The 18,798-nt window shown below is 44.0% G+C and overlaps 2 protein-coding genes across 2 annotated transcripts; one reads left to right on the top strand and one right to left on the bottom strand.

Annotated features, from left to right (window-relative positions):
- Positions 1–116: 116 nt before the first annotated feature.
- On the top strand, positions 117–5,707 carry LOC130551464 (uncharacterized). The gene is given in 1 exon segment (XM_057329055.1): positions 117–5,707. A coding segment is annotated over 1 exon segment (5,310 nt). The 5' UTR covers positions 117–209; the 3' UTR covers positions 5,520–5,707.
- A 5,953-nt stretch (positions 5,708–11,660) lies between these two features.
- LOC130552267 (uncharacterized) lies at positions 11,661–18,151 on the bottom strand. Its single transcript, XM_057330487.1, is given in 3 exon segments — positions 11,661–12,623; positions 12,980–13,835; positions 13,837–18,151. Coding segments are annotated over 3 exon segments (5,820 nt in total). The 5' UTR covers positions 17,965–18,151; the 3' UTR covers positions 11,661–11,787.
- Positions 18,152–18,798: the final 647 nt, after the last annotated feature.

Genomic DNA, 18,798 nt, shown 5'->3' with positions numbered 1-18,798 from the left:
ACCGCCCAAACAGCAGGTAGTGATGACAATTAATGGGGGAGAAATAAATGTAGACGTAGATGACATTACCGATTCAATGGAGAAACTACACAAAGAGGTTGTTGAATTAAAGCAGATGGCTGAGCAAATTAACAGCGCTAAGCCATGGGACTGTATTGGCTTTGGGTGATTTGAGATGCCTGCTGGGTCAGATACTGACAGACTCACAAATGCAAAATTTAGAGCTCGATGCAAATACTACATATGTTGCAAATGAGACACCATTTACCAGAGTAAGCACTGCTGTAAGCCAAACTCTTCATCGACTATATCCCGTGCCACCAACTGTGTACCAGAATATAAAATTCCGCATTAAACCAGGTGAGACTGGAGCAGCCTATTACTTCCGTTGTGCTGCTGAGTGGGAACAAATGGTGGAGGAAAACAGTTTAAATAACCCCGTGACACGAGACATATTTAGAACAGCAGTAATGACAGGAGCTCCAAATGGAGTAAAACAGGCAATGAAGAATAACCCAGATATCCCAGTGGCAAGTAACGAGGTATGGGAAAGACATTTAGTGCACCACACAGACAGAGCAGTTGAAAGGGCCACTAAGGAAGAGGAGGAACTTGAAAGAGTTAAAACACAGCTGTTAAAGCTACAGTTAGAAAAAGCAAAGGGCGAAGGTGTGACAAAAAAGGCTAGACAAATGCCACAGCATGACCACCCCAGAGATCCATATGAAGGGCCCCCATATAGTGGTTCACCCTTCGGGGGACCACCACAAGTACAGCAGCACATGACCCCACCATGGGGCCAAGGAACAAATCACAGGCAGGGATCCTACTGGAGAGGAAACAGAGGCAGACAGGGAGGACGAGGGAGAAGGGAGCAGAGCGGGACACAGTGTTACATGTGCGGTGAAAATGGACATTGGGCAAGGAATTGTCCACGAAATGGTTCACCGACTCAAGGCCAATACAGCGGTCCACCTGCGCGGGGATGGGGTCCCCGAGGAGGTGGTTCCGGTGGTCAGGGCAAGGGACCACAGACCCCACACAACCCGGGGCAACACTTCCCGTCACCCTCCAACCTACAGGCGCCTGTGCACCCAACATGGGGCCCGGAGGGTGGGGCGGAGGAATGTTGAAGGGGCCCACAGAGAACCACCGTGAGAGGAATGGCCGAACCTCTCATGGAGATAGTGGTGAGTGATCGACCACTACAGGCTCTGGTGGAAACTGGGGCCACATACTCTACTGTAACTAAGGGCACAATTGATAATAGTGATCTGACGAATCGCACAGTGGGAGTAATAGGGTTCTCTGGTGGGGTGGAAAAATGGCCTATGACCAAATTGTTGAGAGTGAAAGTCGCCAATCAGACATTATCGCACTCGTTCCTGTACTCTTGCAATGCTCCCATCCCCCTCCTAGGCAGAGATTTATTAATTAAATTAGGAGCTAGTATTCTATGTTCAGCTGAGGGAGTGATAGTGAAATTTCCAGATGGATCAGAAACAAATTGTTCTCTTTCAGGTCACACCACAGACAGTCAGTGGATGTTAACATCATGTGGTGAGCTAGAAGATGCTGACATATATTGGGTGGAGCTAGATTTAAGTGTAGCCCCCAACAGTGTTGTGTCAAGGTATAACGAACATCGTCAGTGGATCACAAACATTGACATATTTCTACCACCCATCGACCCATTACATTGCACGTTATTTTATGACAGGAATGACACCACACAATACCAAGATCTGTTCCAGGAAATAGAGGACAGCAAATGGGTGTTAAGGGGATCTGGTCTTATGGTAGGAAAAGAAGGAGTAGTGGCACCAGTTCTATTGACAGAAGAGCAGATGAAATGGTATGAAATGTCAGATACAACAGCACCACATATCTCCTTAGCATTGCATCCAAACCATGAGGCTAGGGAGCTAGGCAACATGACTAAGAGACTGTTAGCAGCTAATGATTGGAAGCCCACAGAGATGTGGGGTATCCTATATTCAGATACACAAAAAGCATATTGGGTGCAAGACCAAACAGAAGACACAGGGGTGTTGACACACAAACAGATCTCTAGATGCCATGGTAGGGAGCAGACAGACGCTGACGGAGCAGAAAATATGATTAACACATTGCCAGACAATTTATGGTCCCAGGGACCAACAGATGTGGGGTTTTGCAATATCAAACCTGTTAGCTTCGAATTGACCACCACCACACCTATTTGGGTCCCTCAGTACCGCAACAAACCAGAAGCAGAAGAAGGTGTAGCCACCACTGTTTCTGGACTGATTGATAAGGGAGTGATAACCCCTTATAGGTCCAATTGGAACACACCAATTTTTCCAGTGCCTAAACCAGCCACTAACAAGTACAGGTTGGTGCATGATTTACGTAACATCAACTCCATTGTAGCAACACCTACAATGACTGTACCAAACCCATATATTGCTCTGTCTATATTGACCCCAATGCACCAATGGTTCACGTGTATTGATTTGGCAAATGCTTTTTTCTGTATACCAATCGCTGAGGAGTGTAAAGCATGTTTGGCTTTCACTTATAGAGGCTGCCAGTACTCTTACAACAGACTACCACAGGGGTTTATTTTGTCACCAGGAATTTTCAATCATGTCTTAAAACAGCAGCTACAGGACTGTAGCTTACCTGAGAACTGTGTCATGATCATGTATGTTGACGACCTACTCTTGGCAGCCACAACTGAAAAGGCGTGCCTGGAGGCTACCAGAGTTGTGTTGCTTCAGTTGCACAAGTCTGGTTTCAAGGTAAGCAAGGACAAACTGCAGGTGTGCAGACCTTGTGTTACATTTTTAGGCCGACTGATCACGGCACAGGGATCAACTTTGACAGGGACACAAAGACAGGGTATACTCAGCCATCCAAAGCCAACTACAGTGAAAGATATGTTGTCGTTTTTAGGCCTCACAGGATTCAGTAGGCACTATATCCCCATGTATGTTTCACTGACTACACCACTCAGGCAGTTGATTAAAGAGCATGGCATGAAAAATCTGAAAGCAGAACTTCAGTGGACACAAGAGGCTGAACGGACGTTCATTGACCTCAAGACACAGCTAGCTCATGCTGTGCACCTGAACTGTGCTAACTATGAGTTACCTTTCTTCCTGGATGCCTCAGAATCTGGCTCCAGCGCACATGGTGTCCTGTTTCAGAAAGACCAAGGTAGGAGGAAAGTGTTGATGTATGCTAGTGTGTTGTTAGACTGTGTAGAGCAAAGACAACCACTTTGTTCTCGATTTGCAGCGGGTTTAGCTAAAGTTGTGCACAAAACATCACACATTGTAATGGGCCACCCACTGACAATACTCACCACACACTCCATCATGTCATTCGTAAATTCAGCATCATTCACGTTTTCACCACTGAGACAGAGAAGAATAGCTAAGATTTTGACCAGCCCCAATCTCACATACACACATGAAGGCATTAATATGGCTGATCTGATGGGAGATGGACAGCCGCATGACTGTGCACCCATCACCGAGAGAGCATCCAAAGTAAGAGAAGATCTGTCTGCAGTGCCATTGACAACCCCACCGCCAGTTATGACATTGTTCACAGATGGTTGTTGTTTCAGAGCAGAGGATGGGAGCCTGAAGGCAGCCTATGCAGTAGTTGAACAGTTAGGGAACTCATTAGAGACGAGAGATGCAGGGAAATTGGAAGGAAAGCAGTCAGCACAAAGAGCTGAAATGATAGCAGTAACAAGAGCCCTCCACTATGCTGGTGAGAACCGTGTAAATATTTATTCCGATTCCGCTTATGTAGTGACAGCTGTCCATGTTGAATTGCCCTTATGGCAGAGGTGTGGTTTTATCACATCCTCAGGTCGACCAATCACGCATGCATGCGAAGCCAGAGACCTTTTAGAGGCTCTGATGATACCCACAGAGGTAGCAGTAATTAAATGTCCAGGTCACTCCAAAAGTGACTGCCCCATCACTGATGGTAACAATGCAGCTGATCTAGCTGCCAAAACTGCAGCTGGCTATGTAGCAACTCAGCAGGTGGTGAGATCAGATAGAGCCTGCAGTGATCTTTTGCCCCGTTTCACTCGAGAATATTTGGTTAAAGAACAACAGAAATCTGCCCCTGAAGAACAATCAGTCTGGTTGCAGCATGGAGGTATATGCTCGCCAGATGGTCTATGGCAAGCGCCAGACGGACGTCCGGCATTGCCTGCCTCTCTGACCGGTTCAATCTTGACTCAAGCTCATGGGGTAAGCCATGTGAGTGACAAGCAAATGATGAGAGCTCTCGAACATTGGTGGCATCCGTTTTTGCAGTCCATGGTGTCAGGTCATGTGACAAGTTGTTGTATCTGTCAGGAACACAATGTAAAACCCAGCATCAAGCCTCAAAAAGGCTCTTTCCCATTAACGTCTGGTCCGGGGGAAGAAATTGTGATAGACTTCACAGATATGATCGCACGGGTACATGGCAAACGCTATGTTTTGGTGATTGTTGATTATTTCACTGGTTGGCCAGAAGCATATCCTGTCGGCCGAGAGGATAGTACGGCTGTGATAAAGTGCTTAATCAATCAATACATACCACACTATGGGTTCCCACGTCGTATCAGATCCGATAACGGTAGCCATTTTAAAAATGAACATCTGAAAGTGGTTGAACAGGCTCTAGGCCTCACACATGCGTATGGTGCCGTTTACCATCCAGCTAGCCAAGGTAAGGTTGAACGCCTTAACCTGATGATTAAACTGAAATTGGCTAAAATCTGTGCACAGACTAAATTGAACTGGCTGTCAGCCCTACCCATTGCTCTCATGTCTATTCGTTCTTCTGTTAACAGGATCTCTGGCTTTACACCTTTTGAATTGCTTACAGGTCGTCAATTTCCAGGCCCAACTACGGTGTTAAGAGAGGACAGCGTGCAGCCATTGTCACATACTGTGTATTTTGATAAACTAACCGCTCTGATTCGAACCTTTTCCCATCAGGTAACCCCTGTTCCAGCTGAGCCACTCACCCCAGTCACAGCTGACTGGGTAAGGATCAGGACTTTCCGCAGAAAGTGGAGTGAACCACGGTGGTCACAACCCCAACGAGTAACAGCTCGCACCTCACACTGTGTGCAACTACAAGGAAAGGGAGATACTTGGTTCCATTTAACATCCTGTGTAGCTTGTGAACCCCCTTCTAGGTCTCTTGCTGACACTGGTTTGGACCTGAGGACTCAGGTCCAAGAGAGGGAGGATTCACAGAGTGACGGTAAAACAGACACTGAAATTGCCACTGGACAACACCAACAGCTCCAAATTATACACAAAACAGGCGACATTTTCACAAGCCCACACACAGAACCATTGGCACATTGTGTAAGTGCTGACTGTGCATACGGAGCAGGTATAGCTAAACAGTTCAAACGGCGATATGGTACAGAGAAAGTAATTGACCAAAACAAACAACCAGGTGAATGTGCAGTAACTAAAGAAGAAGATGGCAGAATTATTTTCACCTAATAACTAAAGAACAATGTACTGATTTACCAACATATGACTGTTTCACAGAAAGCCTAAAACACATGAGAGGTTGGTGTGTGGCTAATAGAGTAAAAAGAGTCTCAGTACCCCGGCTGGGGTGTGGTCTAGATAAACTAGACTTTAAGAAAGTGCAAAAGATTCTGAGTGAAGTGTTTACGGACGTGGACATACAAATAACCTTATAACTTTATTCCTTATAATCAAGTTTTCATTATTGTGTGATTTTGAGTGTTTTTCAATGTTTTTCAATTTTCAGGTTTAAAAGTGTATTTTTAAGAGTGTTTTCTTACAAGTTTTAAGGTATTAAGTTTTAAGAAGTGTTGATCTTGTAAAGATAATAAGACATTACTAGAGAGGGTGAATACAACAGCAACAACATGAAATTGTGGGAAAATTGGAAATTATTGGGGATGTTAGGAATAATTGCAGGAACGATCGTAGGAATAATCTTTGGAATACAAAGAAGCCAGGAAGGTAATAGCAACACACCAAAAACTAGACACAGAAGGTCAACTACATCAACAGACCCGTGTTTGCAGAAGTATGGGGGAATAGAACTGGATTATCTCAATGGGTCAGGGGGAAGTTTCACGTTCGATTTGTGTGCAGTAATTGATTGCGGAGGGAAAAATAGCTCTTAGTAGATGAAGAGGATATGTGACCTCTTACGAGGTCAAGAGAGGGAATTGTGGAAATATTTTTCAGTTAAAAGTATGATTTAATTATCAATATAATCAATAAGTGTTTTCTTTCATTAAATCATTAAGCTGTGTGCTTTTATCATGTGCTTGCTATTTTACTCAGTGAAAAGTTACTGTGGCAAGCGGAGTGAGACAGGATAAGTGGGGGTTGGAACCATAAATTTAACTAAGTCAACACACACACACACGCACGCACGCACGCACGCACGCACGCACACACACACACACACACAAAGAGTCACACACACACACACAAAGAGTCACACAGGAAATGTTATGAATCAATCCACTGCATATGTTTTAAGTATAATCATGAGTTGTGATGTGTTTTAATGAATCATAGGATTAAGAAACAACGCTACATAATTAAAAGCATTAGATGATTGAGTGTTTTCTTTTTTACTAAAAGAATGTTAAGAATGTTGGTATGTTGTCCGGCCACAAGAAACTGTCTCTAGGGAACACTCCCCAAAAGAAACTGTCTCTAGAGAACATTCCTCAAAACTAGCGACTGACCACAGGATGTAAAACATGTGTTGTGAGAAGATGTTGTTTTGCAGGAACTAAGAAAAAAGGACGGAGTCAGATAAACTGGTTCACGGTGATTGGTTGCTAGGGAGCAATACTCCACAGAGAAAAAGGAGGAGTCAGAAGATGAGAACGACGTCAAATACTGAATATATATGTGTGTTTTTTGAATAATCTGGGTTGCTGGCTTGTGGTGGAGTGTGGAGAGCGACTGACAACCCAAAGCTTTGTTACTTTTTACATCTGATAAATAAAACTTCTGTTTAATTTTGGAGAACGTCTCCGTGCAAATTTTTGAGCATACAGGACTGACCATTAAGTCCAACACGGTGCAGAAGGTAAAGGAACAGGCTGGAGTGGAACAGCAGAGGCTTTCGCAGTTTTGTCCAGAGAAAGACATAAATGACAAGCAGCAATTTTCTCTGTCACAAATGTGTCCATGTTTGGCCACAATACATCTCACGCAGGCGTTGCTTCGTTCTCACAATTCCCCGATGACCCTCATGTGCAATACGGAACAATGACTCACGCAATTTTCCAGGCACAACCAGTCTAGATCCTCTAAACACAAACTCAGCTTGCACACTGAACTCATGTCGGAGCTTGTAGTATGGACGAATCACAGGATCCACAGCAGCGGAAGATGAAGGCCATTTACTCACAATTTGTGCGCGCAACGCAGAGAGTTCAGAACAGTGAGCAGAGGCAGTAGCAAATTCTTCCTGGGATATGGCTATCGGACCAGAAGACAGTAAAGCAACAAACTTGGGTTCTGTATCCGACTCAGCATCCAAAGGGATTGTGCACACAGTGTGTCCAGTAAATTGCAGCTGAAGTCCCTTAATCAGATCCATGCCTAGAAAAGCAGTGCCAGTGTCAACAATGAAGAAGTGTGCAGGACAGGTAATGCCATATTTAGTGACTGTAGCAGATAAACATCCTAGTACTGAAATCGGCTCTTGTAAGTAAGTAACTAAACGGGCAGCAGGGGCTTGCAACGGCACAGTGCGAAAATGCTGTTCACACAGTTGTTTCGGCAGGATGGACACAGACGAGCCAGAGTCCACAGTAAGTTGAAGAGACACAGGGGTAGCAGCAGGTGAGGCATGTACGGTCACTTCACACATCAGACGGTCAGTCGCTCCAGGCAGATGGAGAATACAGACCTCTGGCAATTCAACTGAATGCACTGGATGAGTAGGAGCAGAACGGCAGACTATTGCAAAATGTCCAATCTTATTGCAATTCTTACATTTAGCAGATGCAGCGGGGCAGTTCTGTGCGTTTGCAAGATGTCCAGCAGAGCCACAGCGAAAGCATGTTCGAGCTGACGGAGCAGAAGCAGGTGGTTTTGATGAGGTACGTGCTTTGAATTTGGCCTTAGGACGCTGTCTTCCAGAAGCAGGAGTGGCATGTACAACTTGAACTGGAGCGAACGTTACTCGTAGCCAGCGATTTTGCCTGAGCATCAGCGGTCTATAGCTGTGCGGCATTTGTAATTGCAGTCTCCAGTGTCAATTTAGATTCCACTAATAATCTTTCACGAATGCGAGGGTTAACAATATTTTCAACAAGTTGATCACGTAACATATCGTCAAGATTGTCAGCAAATTCACAAGTAGTCGCTTAATCTCTTAATGCAGCAATGTATTATACTACCGTTTCATCTATCCTCTGTATGCGTTTCCTGAAAGCATGTCTTTCCACGACCACATTTCTTTTCGGAACGAAGTGTTGTTCCAAAGCCGTAATAGCATCAGCTAGATCGTCACCGGTATTGGGCAGTGTATAAAACAATCTCTGACCTTCGGTTCCGAGGCAGTGAAGAAGCAAAGCACGTTTTCTGGCTTCTGACCATAAATCCCCAGTAGCATTGATGACTAGCATGTAGTTCCGGAACATTTTCAGCCATGTGACTAGCGGTATAGCAGGCTCACCGGGACAAGGCAAAAAATGATTGGGAAATGGAGCACTTACTGAAGCCACCCTCAGAAAATCTTGTACAAAAAACGTCCTCGTCGCCAATTTGTTATGTCTTAATGTAGACAAAAAGCTGGAGACCGTAGATTCCTTTCAGTAACATTTATTAACTAACTAGCAGTCAGCTTAGCATGCAGGCAGACGCTCTTATCTCTACTTCTTTCTATATACCTCCACACAACTCAAGAAACCCGAGCGCCATCCAGTGGTGCACCAATGCAACAACACCACACGAGCCTTCGGCATGATGAAAATATGCTGGTGCTCTATTTTCTTCCAAGGCCCTAGAGGTGAGCCCTGCCTACGTGCCTGAGGACGTATTGAACCGTGGGTGAGCTGTATTGTTGCATCCCTAGCGTCTAGCAAGCCACTAACTTGTTTCGAGCAGTCAATTATTTATGGACCACAATTATTCACAACAATTATAAAACTTTACCTCATCTGCTAACATGATTTCTCGTTCCCGTCTGATTGATGGCCATCAGCGGTGGAGTTGAAGACAACAGATCCCATCATTCCACGCTCTTTCACAGTGTCATCAAGCTATGGCATTGTTGTTGTTTTGGTCGTGCAAAACTGCACCTTTAAGTTTACTTAACAGTACTCCACTAATATTATAAATGCATACATACATTTCATACTTCAAACTATTGCTATTTAGGGTCTTAAAGGGTTAGCTCACCCAAACATATACAACCAATCATTGTTTTCTTGCCTTCATGTTATTTGGTCTGTCTATGTGTGGTTTTTATGTAGACATAGGGTGATTTTGATGAGGTTTGTTTTGCTGGTTCACCTTTTGTGTTCAAACAAAAGAACACAGAAAGATGAAAAACATGTTATCTTTCAAAGAACTTATGTTTATGGGAACTAACACCGTTATCACTGTTACTCTGTATAGGCAATGCAAAACTTGTAGTTTGTTTAAACAGTCTCAGATTAGGTCATGGAGGGCCATTGTCTTCCAGAGTCTAATTCAGTGTTTCCCAAACCTGGTCCTCGGGGCACACCTTCCAGAATGTTTTAGATCTCTCCCTATATAAAACACCTGAATCAACTAATCAATCAGGTGTTTCATGTAGGGAGAGAACTAAAACATTCTGGAAGGTGTGCCCCGAGGACCAGGGTTGGGAAACACTGGTCTAATTAAACACACCTGAACAATATCATGAAACCAATTAATTACTGATTGCTTGAAAATGACAGATAGGTGTGTTGGAAGTGAAGCCTGCAGGACAATACTCAACTTTATTTATATAGCGCTTTTTAAAATTTTCATTGTTACAAAGCAGCTGTACATGAGACATATTGACTATAAGCAAAATAATTAAAGTTGTACCTGTAAAAACAAGAAAAAGGTGAAAACACAGAAGACAGACATACCCACATACAAAACACTCCACACACATAATATGCACACGTACTAACACATAGACATAGTCACATACACGGACGCGCAGACACACACACACACACAGACAAGTACGCACACACACACAGACGTGCACGCGCACACACACACACAGACAAGCACGCACACACACTCAATCCACAACGTTGACATCAGCAAACCGCTCACCCACACGATGCCATACACGCTGTCTGCCATCTGCCCTGTACAGTAAAAACCGGGATTCATCCGTGAAGAGAACACCTCTCCAAAGTGCCAGACGCCATCGAATGTGAGCATTTGCCCACTCAGTTCTGACAGTTTGTGCAGAAGTTCTTTGGTTATGCAAACCGATTGTTGCAGCAGCTGTCTGGGTGGCTGGTCTCAGACGATCTTGGAGGTGAAGATGCTGGATGTGGAGGTCCTGGGCTGTGGTGGTTACAAGTGGTCTGCGGTTGTGAGGCAGGTTGGATATACTGCCAAATTCTCCGAAACGGCTTATGGTAGAGAAATTAACATTCAATTCATGGGCAACAGCTCTGGTGGACATTCCTGCAGTCAGCACGCCAATTGCTCTGTTGGACTTTTGAGGCAGTCCTGCATGTTCAAAAATTTGCACAGAGACGTTCTTCAAATTGGTATGTGACGTCGTTCGCATCTTCTGACTCCTCCCCTGCCTTGTAAGGAGTGCTGGTCTTTCTGCACCAATCGCCATGCATATCTGCAAAACATCTTTTTTGCATGACACATGTTTTGCAACGTGTGGTCAGTTGCTAATAAAGAGGAAGTATCGTCTAGAGACAGTTTCATATCGCAAAACAACATGTAAAAATACTTTCAGTAAAAAACTCAACCATCTAATGCTTTTAATTATGCAGCATTGTTTCTTAATCCTATGATTTAATAAAACACATCAAAACTCATGATTATACTTAAAACATATGCATTGGATTAATTCATAACATTCCCCCTCTGTTTGACCTTTTGGGTGCGTGTGTGTGTGTGTGCTGTCTTGCACGTACGCATAGAGTTTGTTCCTCATTGTGGTTTCACTCTGAGCAAAAAATAGCAAGCATAAAAGAAAACCCTTATTGATTATATTGGTAATAAAATCATACTTCTAACTGAATAATATTTCCACAATTCCCTCTCTTGACCTCATAAGAGGTCACACATCATCTTCTCCTTCATCTTCTGCAAGATCACTTGACAACAAAGGCATACTGTATGGGGGTGGGGATTCTTTCTTTTCAATAGCTGTAACAATTAATCTATTGCACAGTGATCTAATACAGGGAATACAACAACATCCACAGGTCTATTGCCTTCTTGACTGTTTTGTATTCCAAATATTATCCCTACAATGATGCCTGCAATTATTCCTAATACACATAACAATTTCCAATTTTCCCACAGCTTCATCTTGTTGCTGTTATATTCACCCTCTCTAGTAATACACTTGTTGTCTTCACAAAATCAACACTTCTTATCTAGTAATACCTTAAAACTTGTAAGAAAACACATTGAAAAACACTCAAAATCACACAATAATGAAAACTTGATTATAAGGAATAAATGGTTATTTGTATGTTCACGTCCGTGAACACTTCACTCAGAATCTTTTGCACTTTCTTGAAGTCTAGTTTATCTAGACCACAATATCGCCTGTTTTGTGTATAATTTGGAGCTGTTGGTGTTGTCCAGTGGCAATTTCAGTGTCTGTTTTACCGTCACTCTTTGTATCTGTATCCTCCCTCTCTTGGACCTGAGTCCTCAGGTCCAAACCAGTGTCAGCAAGAGACCTAGAAGGGGGGTCACAAGCTACACAGGATGTTAAATGGAACCAAGTGTCTCCTTTGCCTTGGAGTTGCACACAATGTGAGGTGCGAGCTGTTACACGTAGAGGTTGAGACCAACGTGGTTCACTCCACTTTCTACGGAATGTTCTCGTCCTGACCCAGTCTGTCGTGACTGGAGATGGCAGTTCCTCCGGTTGTGCTGGTACAGGAGTTACCTGATGGGAAAAGGTTCGAATCAGAGCTGTTAGTTTATCAAAATACACAGTATGTGACAATGGCTGCACTGTGTCCTCTCTCAACGCCGTGGTTGGTCCTGGAAATTGACGACCTGTAAGCAATTCAAAAGGTGTAAAGCCTGAGATCCTGTTGACAGAAGAACGAATAGACATGAGAGCAATGGGTAAAGCTGACAGCCAGTTCAATTTAGTCTGTGCACAGATTTTAGCCAATTTTAGTTTAATCGTCAGGTTAAGGCGTTCAACCTTACCTTGGCTGGCCGGATGGTAAACCGCACCATACGCATGTGTGAGGCCTAGAGCCTGTTCAACAATTTTCAGATGTTCATTTTTAAAATGACTACCATTGTCCGACCTGATGCGACGTGGGAACCCGTAATGTGGTATGTATTGATTGATTAAACACTTGATCACAGCCGTACTGTCCTCTCGGCCGACAGGATATGCTTCTGGCCAACCAGTGAAATAATCAACAATCACCAAAACATAGCGTTTGCGTTCGTGATCATGCCCGTGAAATCAATCACAATTTCTTCCCCTGGACCAGATGTCAAAGGGAAACAACCCGTTTTGGGTTTGATGCTAGGTTTTACATTGTGTTCCTGACAGATACAACAACTTGTCACATGACCTGACACCATGGATTGCAAAAATGGATGCCACCAATGTTCTAGGGCTCTCATCATTTGTTTGTCACTGACATGGCTTACCCCATGGGCTTGAGTCAACATTGAACTGGTCAGAGAGACAGGCAATGCTGGACGTCCGTCGGGCGCTTGCCATAGATCATCTGGCGAGCATATACCTCCATGCTGCAACCAGACTGATTGTTCTTCAGGGCCAGATTTCTGTTGCTCTTTGATCAAATATTCTCGAGTGAAACGAGGCAAAAGATAACTACAGGCTCTGTCTGATCTCACCACCTGTTGAGTTGCAACATAGCCAGCTGCAGTTTTGGCAGCTAAATCAGCTGCATTGTTTGCATCAGTGATAGGGGAATCATTTTTTGAATGTCCTGGACATTTAATAACTGCTACCTCTTTGGGTATCATCAGGGCCTCTAAAAGGTCCCTGGCTTCACATGCATGTGTAATTGGTCGACCTGTTGATGTGGTGAACCCACATCTCTGCCATAAGGGCAATTCCACGTGGACAGCTGTTACAACATATGCTGAATCGGAATATATGTTCACACGGGTCTCACCGGCGTAATGAAGGGCTCTTGTTACTGCTATCATTTCAGCTCTTTGTGCTGACTGTCTTCCTTCCAATTGCCCTGACTCCCTGGTCATGAAATTACTTCCTTGCTGTTCCACAATGGCATAGGCTGCTTTCAGACTCCCATCCTCTGCTCTGAAACAACAACCATCTGTGAACAATGTCATAACTAGCGGTGGTGTTGTCAACGGCACCGCAGATAGATCTCCTCTTACTTTGGATGCTCTCTCAGTGATGGGTGCACAATCATGTGGTTGTCCATTACCCATTAGATCAGCCATATTGATGCCTTCATGTGCGTATGTGAGATTGGGGCTGGTCAAAATCTTAGCTATTCTTCTCTGTCTCAGTGGTGAGAACGTGAATGATGCTGAATTTACGAATGACATGATGGAGTGCGTGGTGAGTATTGTCAATGGGTGGCCCATTACAATGTGTGATGTTCTTGTGCACAACTTTAGCTAAACCGCTGAAATCGGAACAAATTGGTTGTCTTTGCTCTACACAGTCTAACAACACACTCGCATACATCAACACTTTTCTCCTGCCTTGGTCTTTCTGAAACAGGACACCATGTGCGCTGGAGCCAGATTCTGAGGCATCCAGGAAGAAAGGTAACTCATAGTTGGCACAGTTCAGGTGCACAGGATGAGCTAGCTGTGTCTTAAGGTCAATGAACGTCCGTTCAGCCTCTTGTGTCCACTGAAGTTCTGCTTTCAGATTTTTCATGCCATGCTCTTTAACCAACTGCCTGAGTGGTGTAGTCAGTGAAACATACATAGGGATATAGTGCCTACTGAATCCTGTGAGGCCTAAAAATGACAACATGTCTTTCACTGTGGTTGGCTTAGGATGGCTGAGTATACCCTGTCTTTGTGTCCCTGTCAAAGTTGATCCCTGTGCCGTGATCAGTTGACCTAAAAATGTAACACAAGGTCTGCACACCGTCAGTTTGTCCTTGCTTACCTTGAAACCAGACTTGTGCAACTGAAGCAACACAAGTCTGGTAGCCTCCAGCCAGGCCTTTTCAGTTGTGGCTGCCAAGAACAGGTCGTCAACATACATGATCATGACACAGTTCTCTGGTAAGCTACAGTCCTGTAGCTGTTGTTTTAATACATGATTAAAAATTCCTGGTGACAAAATAAATCCTTGCGGTAGTCTGTTATAGGAATACTGGCAGCCCCTGTATGTAAAAGCCAAACATGCTTTGCAATCCTCTGCGATTGGAATACAGAAGAAAGCATTAGCCAAATCAATGCACGTGAACCATTGGTGCATTGGGGTCAATATAGACAGTGCAATATATGGGTTTGGTACAGTCATGGTGGGTGTTACCACGACAGAGTTAATGTTGCGTAAATCATGCACCAACCTGTACTTATTGGTGCCTGGTTTAGGCACTGGAAAAATTGGTGTGTTCCAATTGGACCTATAAGGGGTTATCACTCCCTTTTCAATCAGTCCGGAAACAGTGGTGGCTACACCTTCTTCTGCTTCTGGTTTGTTGCGGTACTGAGGGACCCAAATAGGTGTGGTGGTGGTCAATTTGAAGCTAACAGGTTTGATGTTACAAAACCCTACATCTGTTGGTCCTTTAGACCATAGATTATCTGGCAATGTGTCAATCATTTTACTTGTTCCATCAGCGTCTGTCTGTTCCCTACCATGGCTTCTAGAGATCTGTTTGTGTGTCAACACCCCTGTGTCTTCTGTATGGTCTTGCACCCAATATGCTTTTTGTGTATCTGAATATAGGATACCCCAATGTTCTGTGGGTTCCCAATCTTTGGCTGCTAACAATCTCTTAGTCATGTTGCCTAGCTCCCTAGCCTCATGATTTGGTTGTAATGCTAAAGAGATGTGTGGTGCAGCTGTATCAGACATTTCATACCATTTCATCTGCTCTTCTGTCAGTAAAATTGGTGCAACTACTCCCTCTTTTCCTATCATGAGTCCAGATCCCCTTAACACCCATTTACTGTCCTCTATTGCTTGAAACAGATCTTGGTATTGTGTGGTGTCATCCCTATCATAGAACAATGTGCAATGTAAGGGGTCTATGGGTGGCAGGAAAATGTCTATGTTTGTTATCCATTGGCGATGTTCATTATACCTTGATACAATACTATTAGGGGCTACACTGGAATCTAGCTCAACCCAATATATATCAGCATCTTCTAACTCACCACATGTTGTTAACATCCACTGACTGTCTGTGGTGTGACCTGAAAGAGAACAATTCGTTTCTGAACCATCTGGAAATTTCACTATCACTCCCTCGGGAGAACATAAAATGCTAGCTCCTAACTTGATCAATAGATCTCTGCCCAAAAGGGGGATGGGAGCATTACAAGAGTACAGGAATGAGTGCGTCAATATTTGTTTATCAATTTGTACCCTCAGCAACTTTGTCATAGGCCATTTTTCTACCTCACCAGAGAATCCTATTACTCCTACTGTGCGATTTGTGAGATCGCTGTTGTCAATTGTGCCCTTCGTTACAGTGGAGTATGTGGCCCCGGTATCTACCAGAGCTTTTAGTGGTTGTTGGTTTACCACTATTTCCATGAGAGGTTCAGCCAATCCTCTCATGGTGGTTCTCTGTGGGCCCCTTCAACATTCCTCCGCCCCACCCTCCGGGCCCCATGTTGGGTGCACAGGCACCTGTAGGTTGGAGGGTGACGAGAGGCGTTGCCCCGGGTTGTATGGGGTTTGTGGTCCCCTGCCTTGACCACCGGTGCCACCTCTTCGGGGACCCCATCCCCCCGCAGGTGGACCGTTATTTTGGCCCTGACTGTGTGCCGGTTTCTGTGGGCAATTTCTCACCCAGTGTCCATATTCACCACACTCAAAACACTGCTCCCTCTCAAACCCTCCCCTCCCTCTTTCCGGCCTACCTCGTCCATTGCCTCTCCAGGTGGGCCTCTGCCTACGGTTTGATCCTTGGGCATAATGTGAGTTGCTATATGGATGGTGGTGCGTCGGTCCTCCATAAGGAAAACCACTGTAAGGGGGTCCTTGATATGGGTCTATGGGTTGGGGTGCATTGGGAGTATGTTGTGGCATTTGCTTGGCCTTTTTGGTTGTGCCCTCACTTTTGGCTTTTTCTAATTGTAACTTCAACAATTGGGTTTTAACTTTTTCTAGTTCCTCTTCTTCTTTATTGGTTCTTTCAACTGCTCTGTCTGTGTGGTGCATTAAATGTCTTTCCCATACCTCGTTACTTGCCACTGGGATATCTGGGTTATTCTCCATTGTTTGTTTTACTCCATTCGGAGCTCCTGTCATTACTGCTTCTCTTAATATGTCTCGTGTCACCTGGTTATTTAAACTGTTTTCCTCCACCATTTGTTCCCACTCAGCAGCACAACGGAAATAATAGGCCGCTCCAGTCTCACCTGGCTTAATGCGGAATTTTACATTTTGGTATACCGTTGGTGGTACAGGATATAACCGTCTAAGTGTTTTGCCAATTTCTGTGCTTACCCTTGCTAATGGTGTCTCTTTTGCATCCATTGTTGTGCGAGTATCTACCTCCAAATTCTGCATTTGTGAGGCTGTCAGTATTTGTCCCAACAGGCATCTCATGTCACCCAATGCCAAATCATTGCCATGACAGAGTACTGTTAATTTTCTCAGCCATCTGCTGCCTCCAGATGTTATGGGTGGCAATTTACTCACTATTGCTGTCATATCACTATGTGACCAGGGCTGGTACTGAAGATTCCCACCTGGTCTCTGCATCAATGGTGCCTGTATCTGAGGTGCCATTATTTGATTACCTGGACCATATAAAACAAACTCCCTTTCCCATGGACCCGATTTGCTTCTCAATCTAGTTGCTATTGGTCCATTGACAATCATGTCCCCTGTAATTTGCACCTTAAGTGATTCTTCCTGTTCGTTAAGACAGCGGGGTGTTGATGTATGTTTTGGTTGCTGTGTGCGTAATGGTTCCTTACTCTTATCCTCGTCCTCACTCTCATCATCTGCTTCCTCACTCTCATCAGTCGAGTTCGCCTTCTGACTATTCCTGGTGTTTTCCACCACCTCTATGGCTGCTCTGGCTTTATGCAATGTGTCATCCACATCCTTCCTTACTGCCTGAACCAGGTAGTCAAATTTCTGTTCCAAAGCCTGTATCTGGTTTGTAACTCCTGTTAGGTCTACATGTACTTCTCCACTGTTTATCTCTACCACCATCTGCTGGTGGGACGGCTCATATGGCGGAGGATGGCTTAATGAAGGATATATTGAAGGTATGTGTTTCTGAAGGGGAGGAGCTGTAGGGTTAGTCTGAATGCTTCCTGCTTTCTCTTCCTGTATCTTTCTGACTCTTGAGCTGTTCACTTCCTCTTTTCTCTCTCCACTCTGTACTTTCTGCGAGCTGAGTGCTGTAGTCGTTAAAGCCACTCTGGTCCACATCCTTAATGTCTTTTTTAGATTTTCTTCCTCGCTATTATGTTTCCCTGTATTATACCACTTAACCTTATCTTTCTCTTCAACATGTCTCCGTAACTTACTATGTGCTTTCTTTTCCATTTCTCTAACTTTCGGTGCTATAGGCATTCTCACTTCTTCTGCATTTTCCCACCAAAATCATCACATAATCCTACCCAGCATTTGTCTATTTCTTTCTGTCTCTGTTTCTTATCTTGTGGTTCTGTCTGTGCTAACAGCATATCCGTAACCTTTTGCCACTGCAGCAACACTGGCAGACATCCGTATTCATCACATTCTTTTTGAAATTCAGCCATTTTACACACAATTGTACTGTTCACAATTTTTACAGCCTATATTATTCCAATTTATAGTATAAGGTGGTCTGGGTGACAGTTTTTCAATTAATCACTTAATTACTGACGCAACGTCTCAGTTTCTCAACGAGTCTCTGTGACGCAACGTTTTTTCTTCAATCGCCTTTACAGTATTCACATTCAACTCTTAACATTTAACACACAACAAACAACTTTGGAATATTCCTTTATGAGTCGCCGACTCGGGACTCAACCCGGCAGAATTTACGATCTTTCAATCGTGGGACTCTAACCCGCAGAATTTACGATTTATTTCAATCGAGGGCCTCTAACCCGCAGAATTTACGATTTATTTCAATCGAGGGCCTCTAACCCGCAGAATTTACGATTTATTTCAATCGAGGGCCTCTAACCCGCAGAATTTACGATTTATTTCAATCGAGGGCCTCTAACCCGCAGAATTTACGATTTATTTCAATCGAGGGCCTCTAACCCGCAGAATTTACGATTTATTTCAATCGAGGGCCTCTAACCCGCAGAATTTACGATTGACGCAACGTCTCACAATTTCCTTGTGTGACGCAACGTCTTACAGTAATGTCTTTTTAAATCTGATTTCTCAAAACTTCTCTTATACTTTACTTTT

This window comes from Triplophysa rosa, linkage group LG3 (assembly GCF_024868665.1).
Source record: "Triplophysa rosa linkage group LG3, Trosa_1v2, whole genome shotgun sequence".
NCBI classification, from domain to species: domain Eukaryota; kingdom Metazoa; phylum Chordata; class Actinopteri; order Cypriniformes; family Nemacheilidae; genus Triplophysa; species Triplophysa rosa.
The sequence above is the reverse complement of the archived record's forward strand: the minus strand, read 5'-3'. Positions and strand labels throughout refer to the sequence as shown.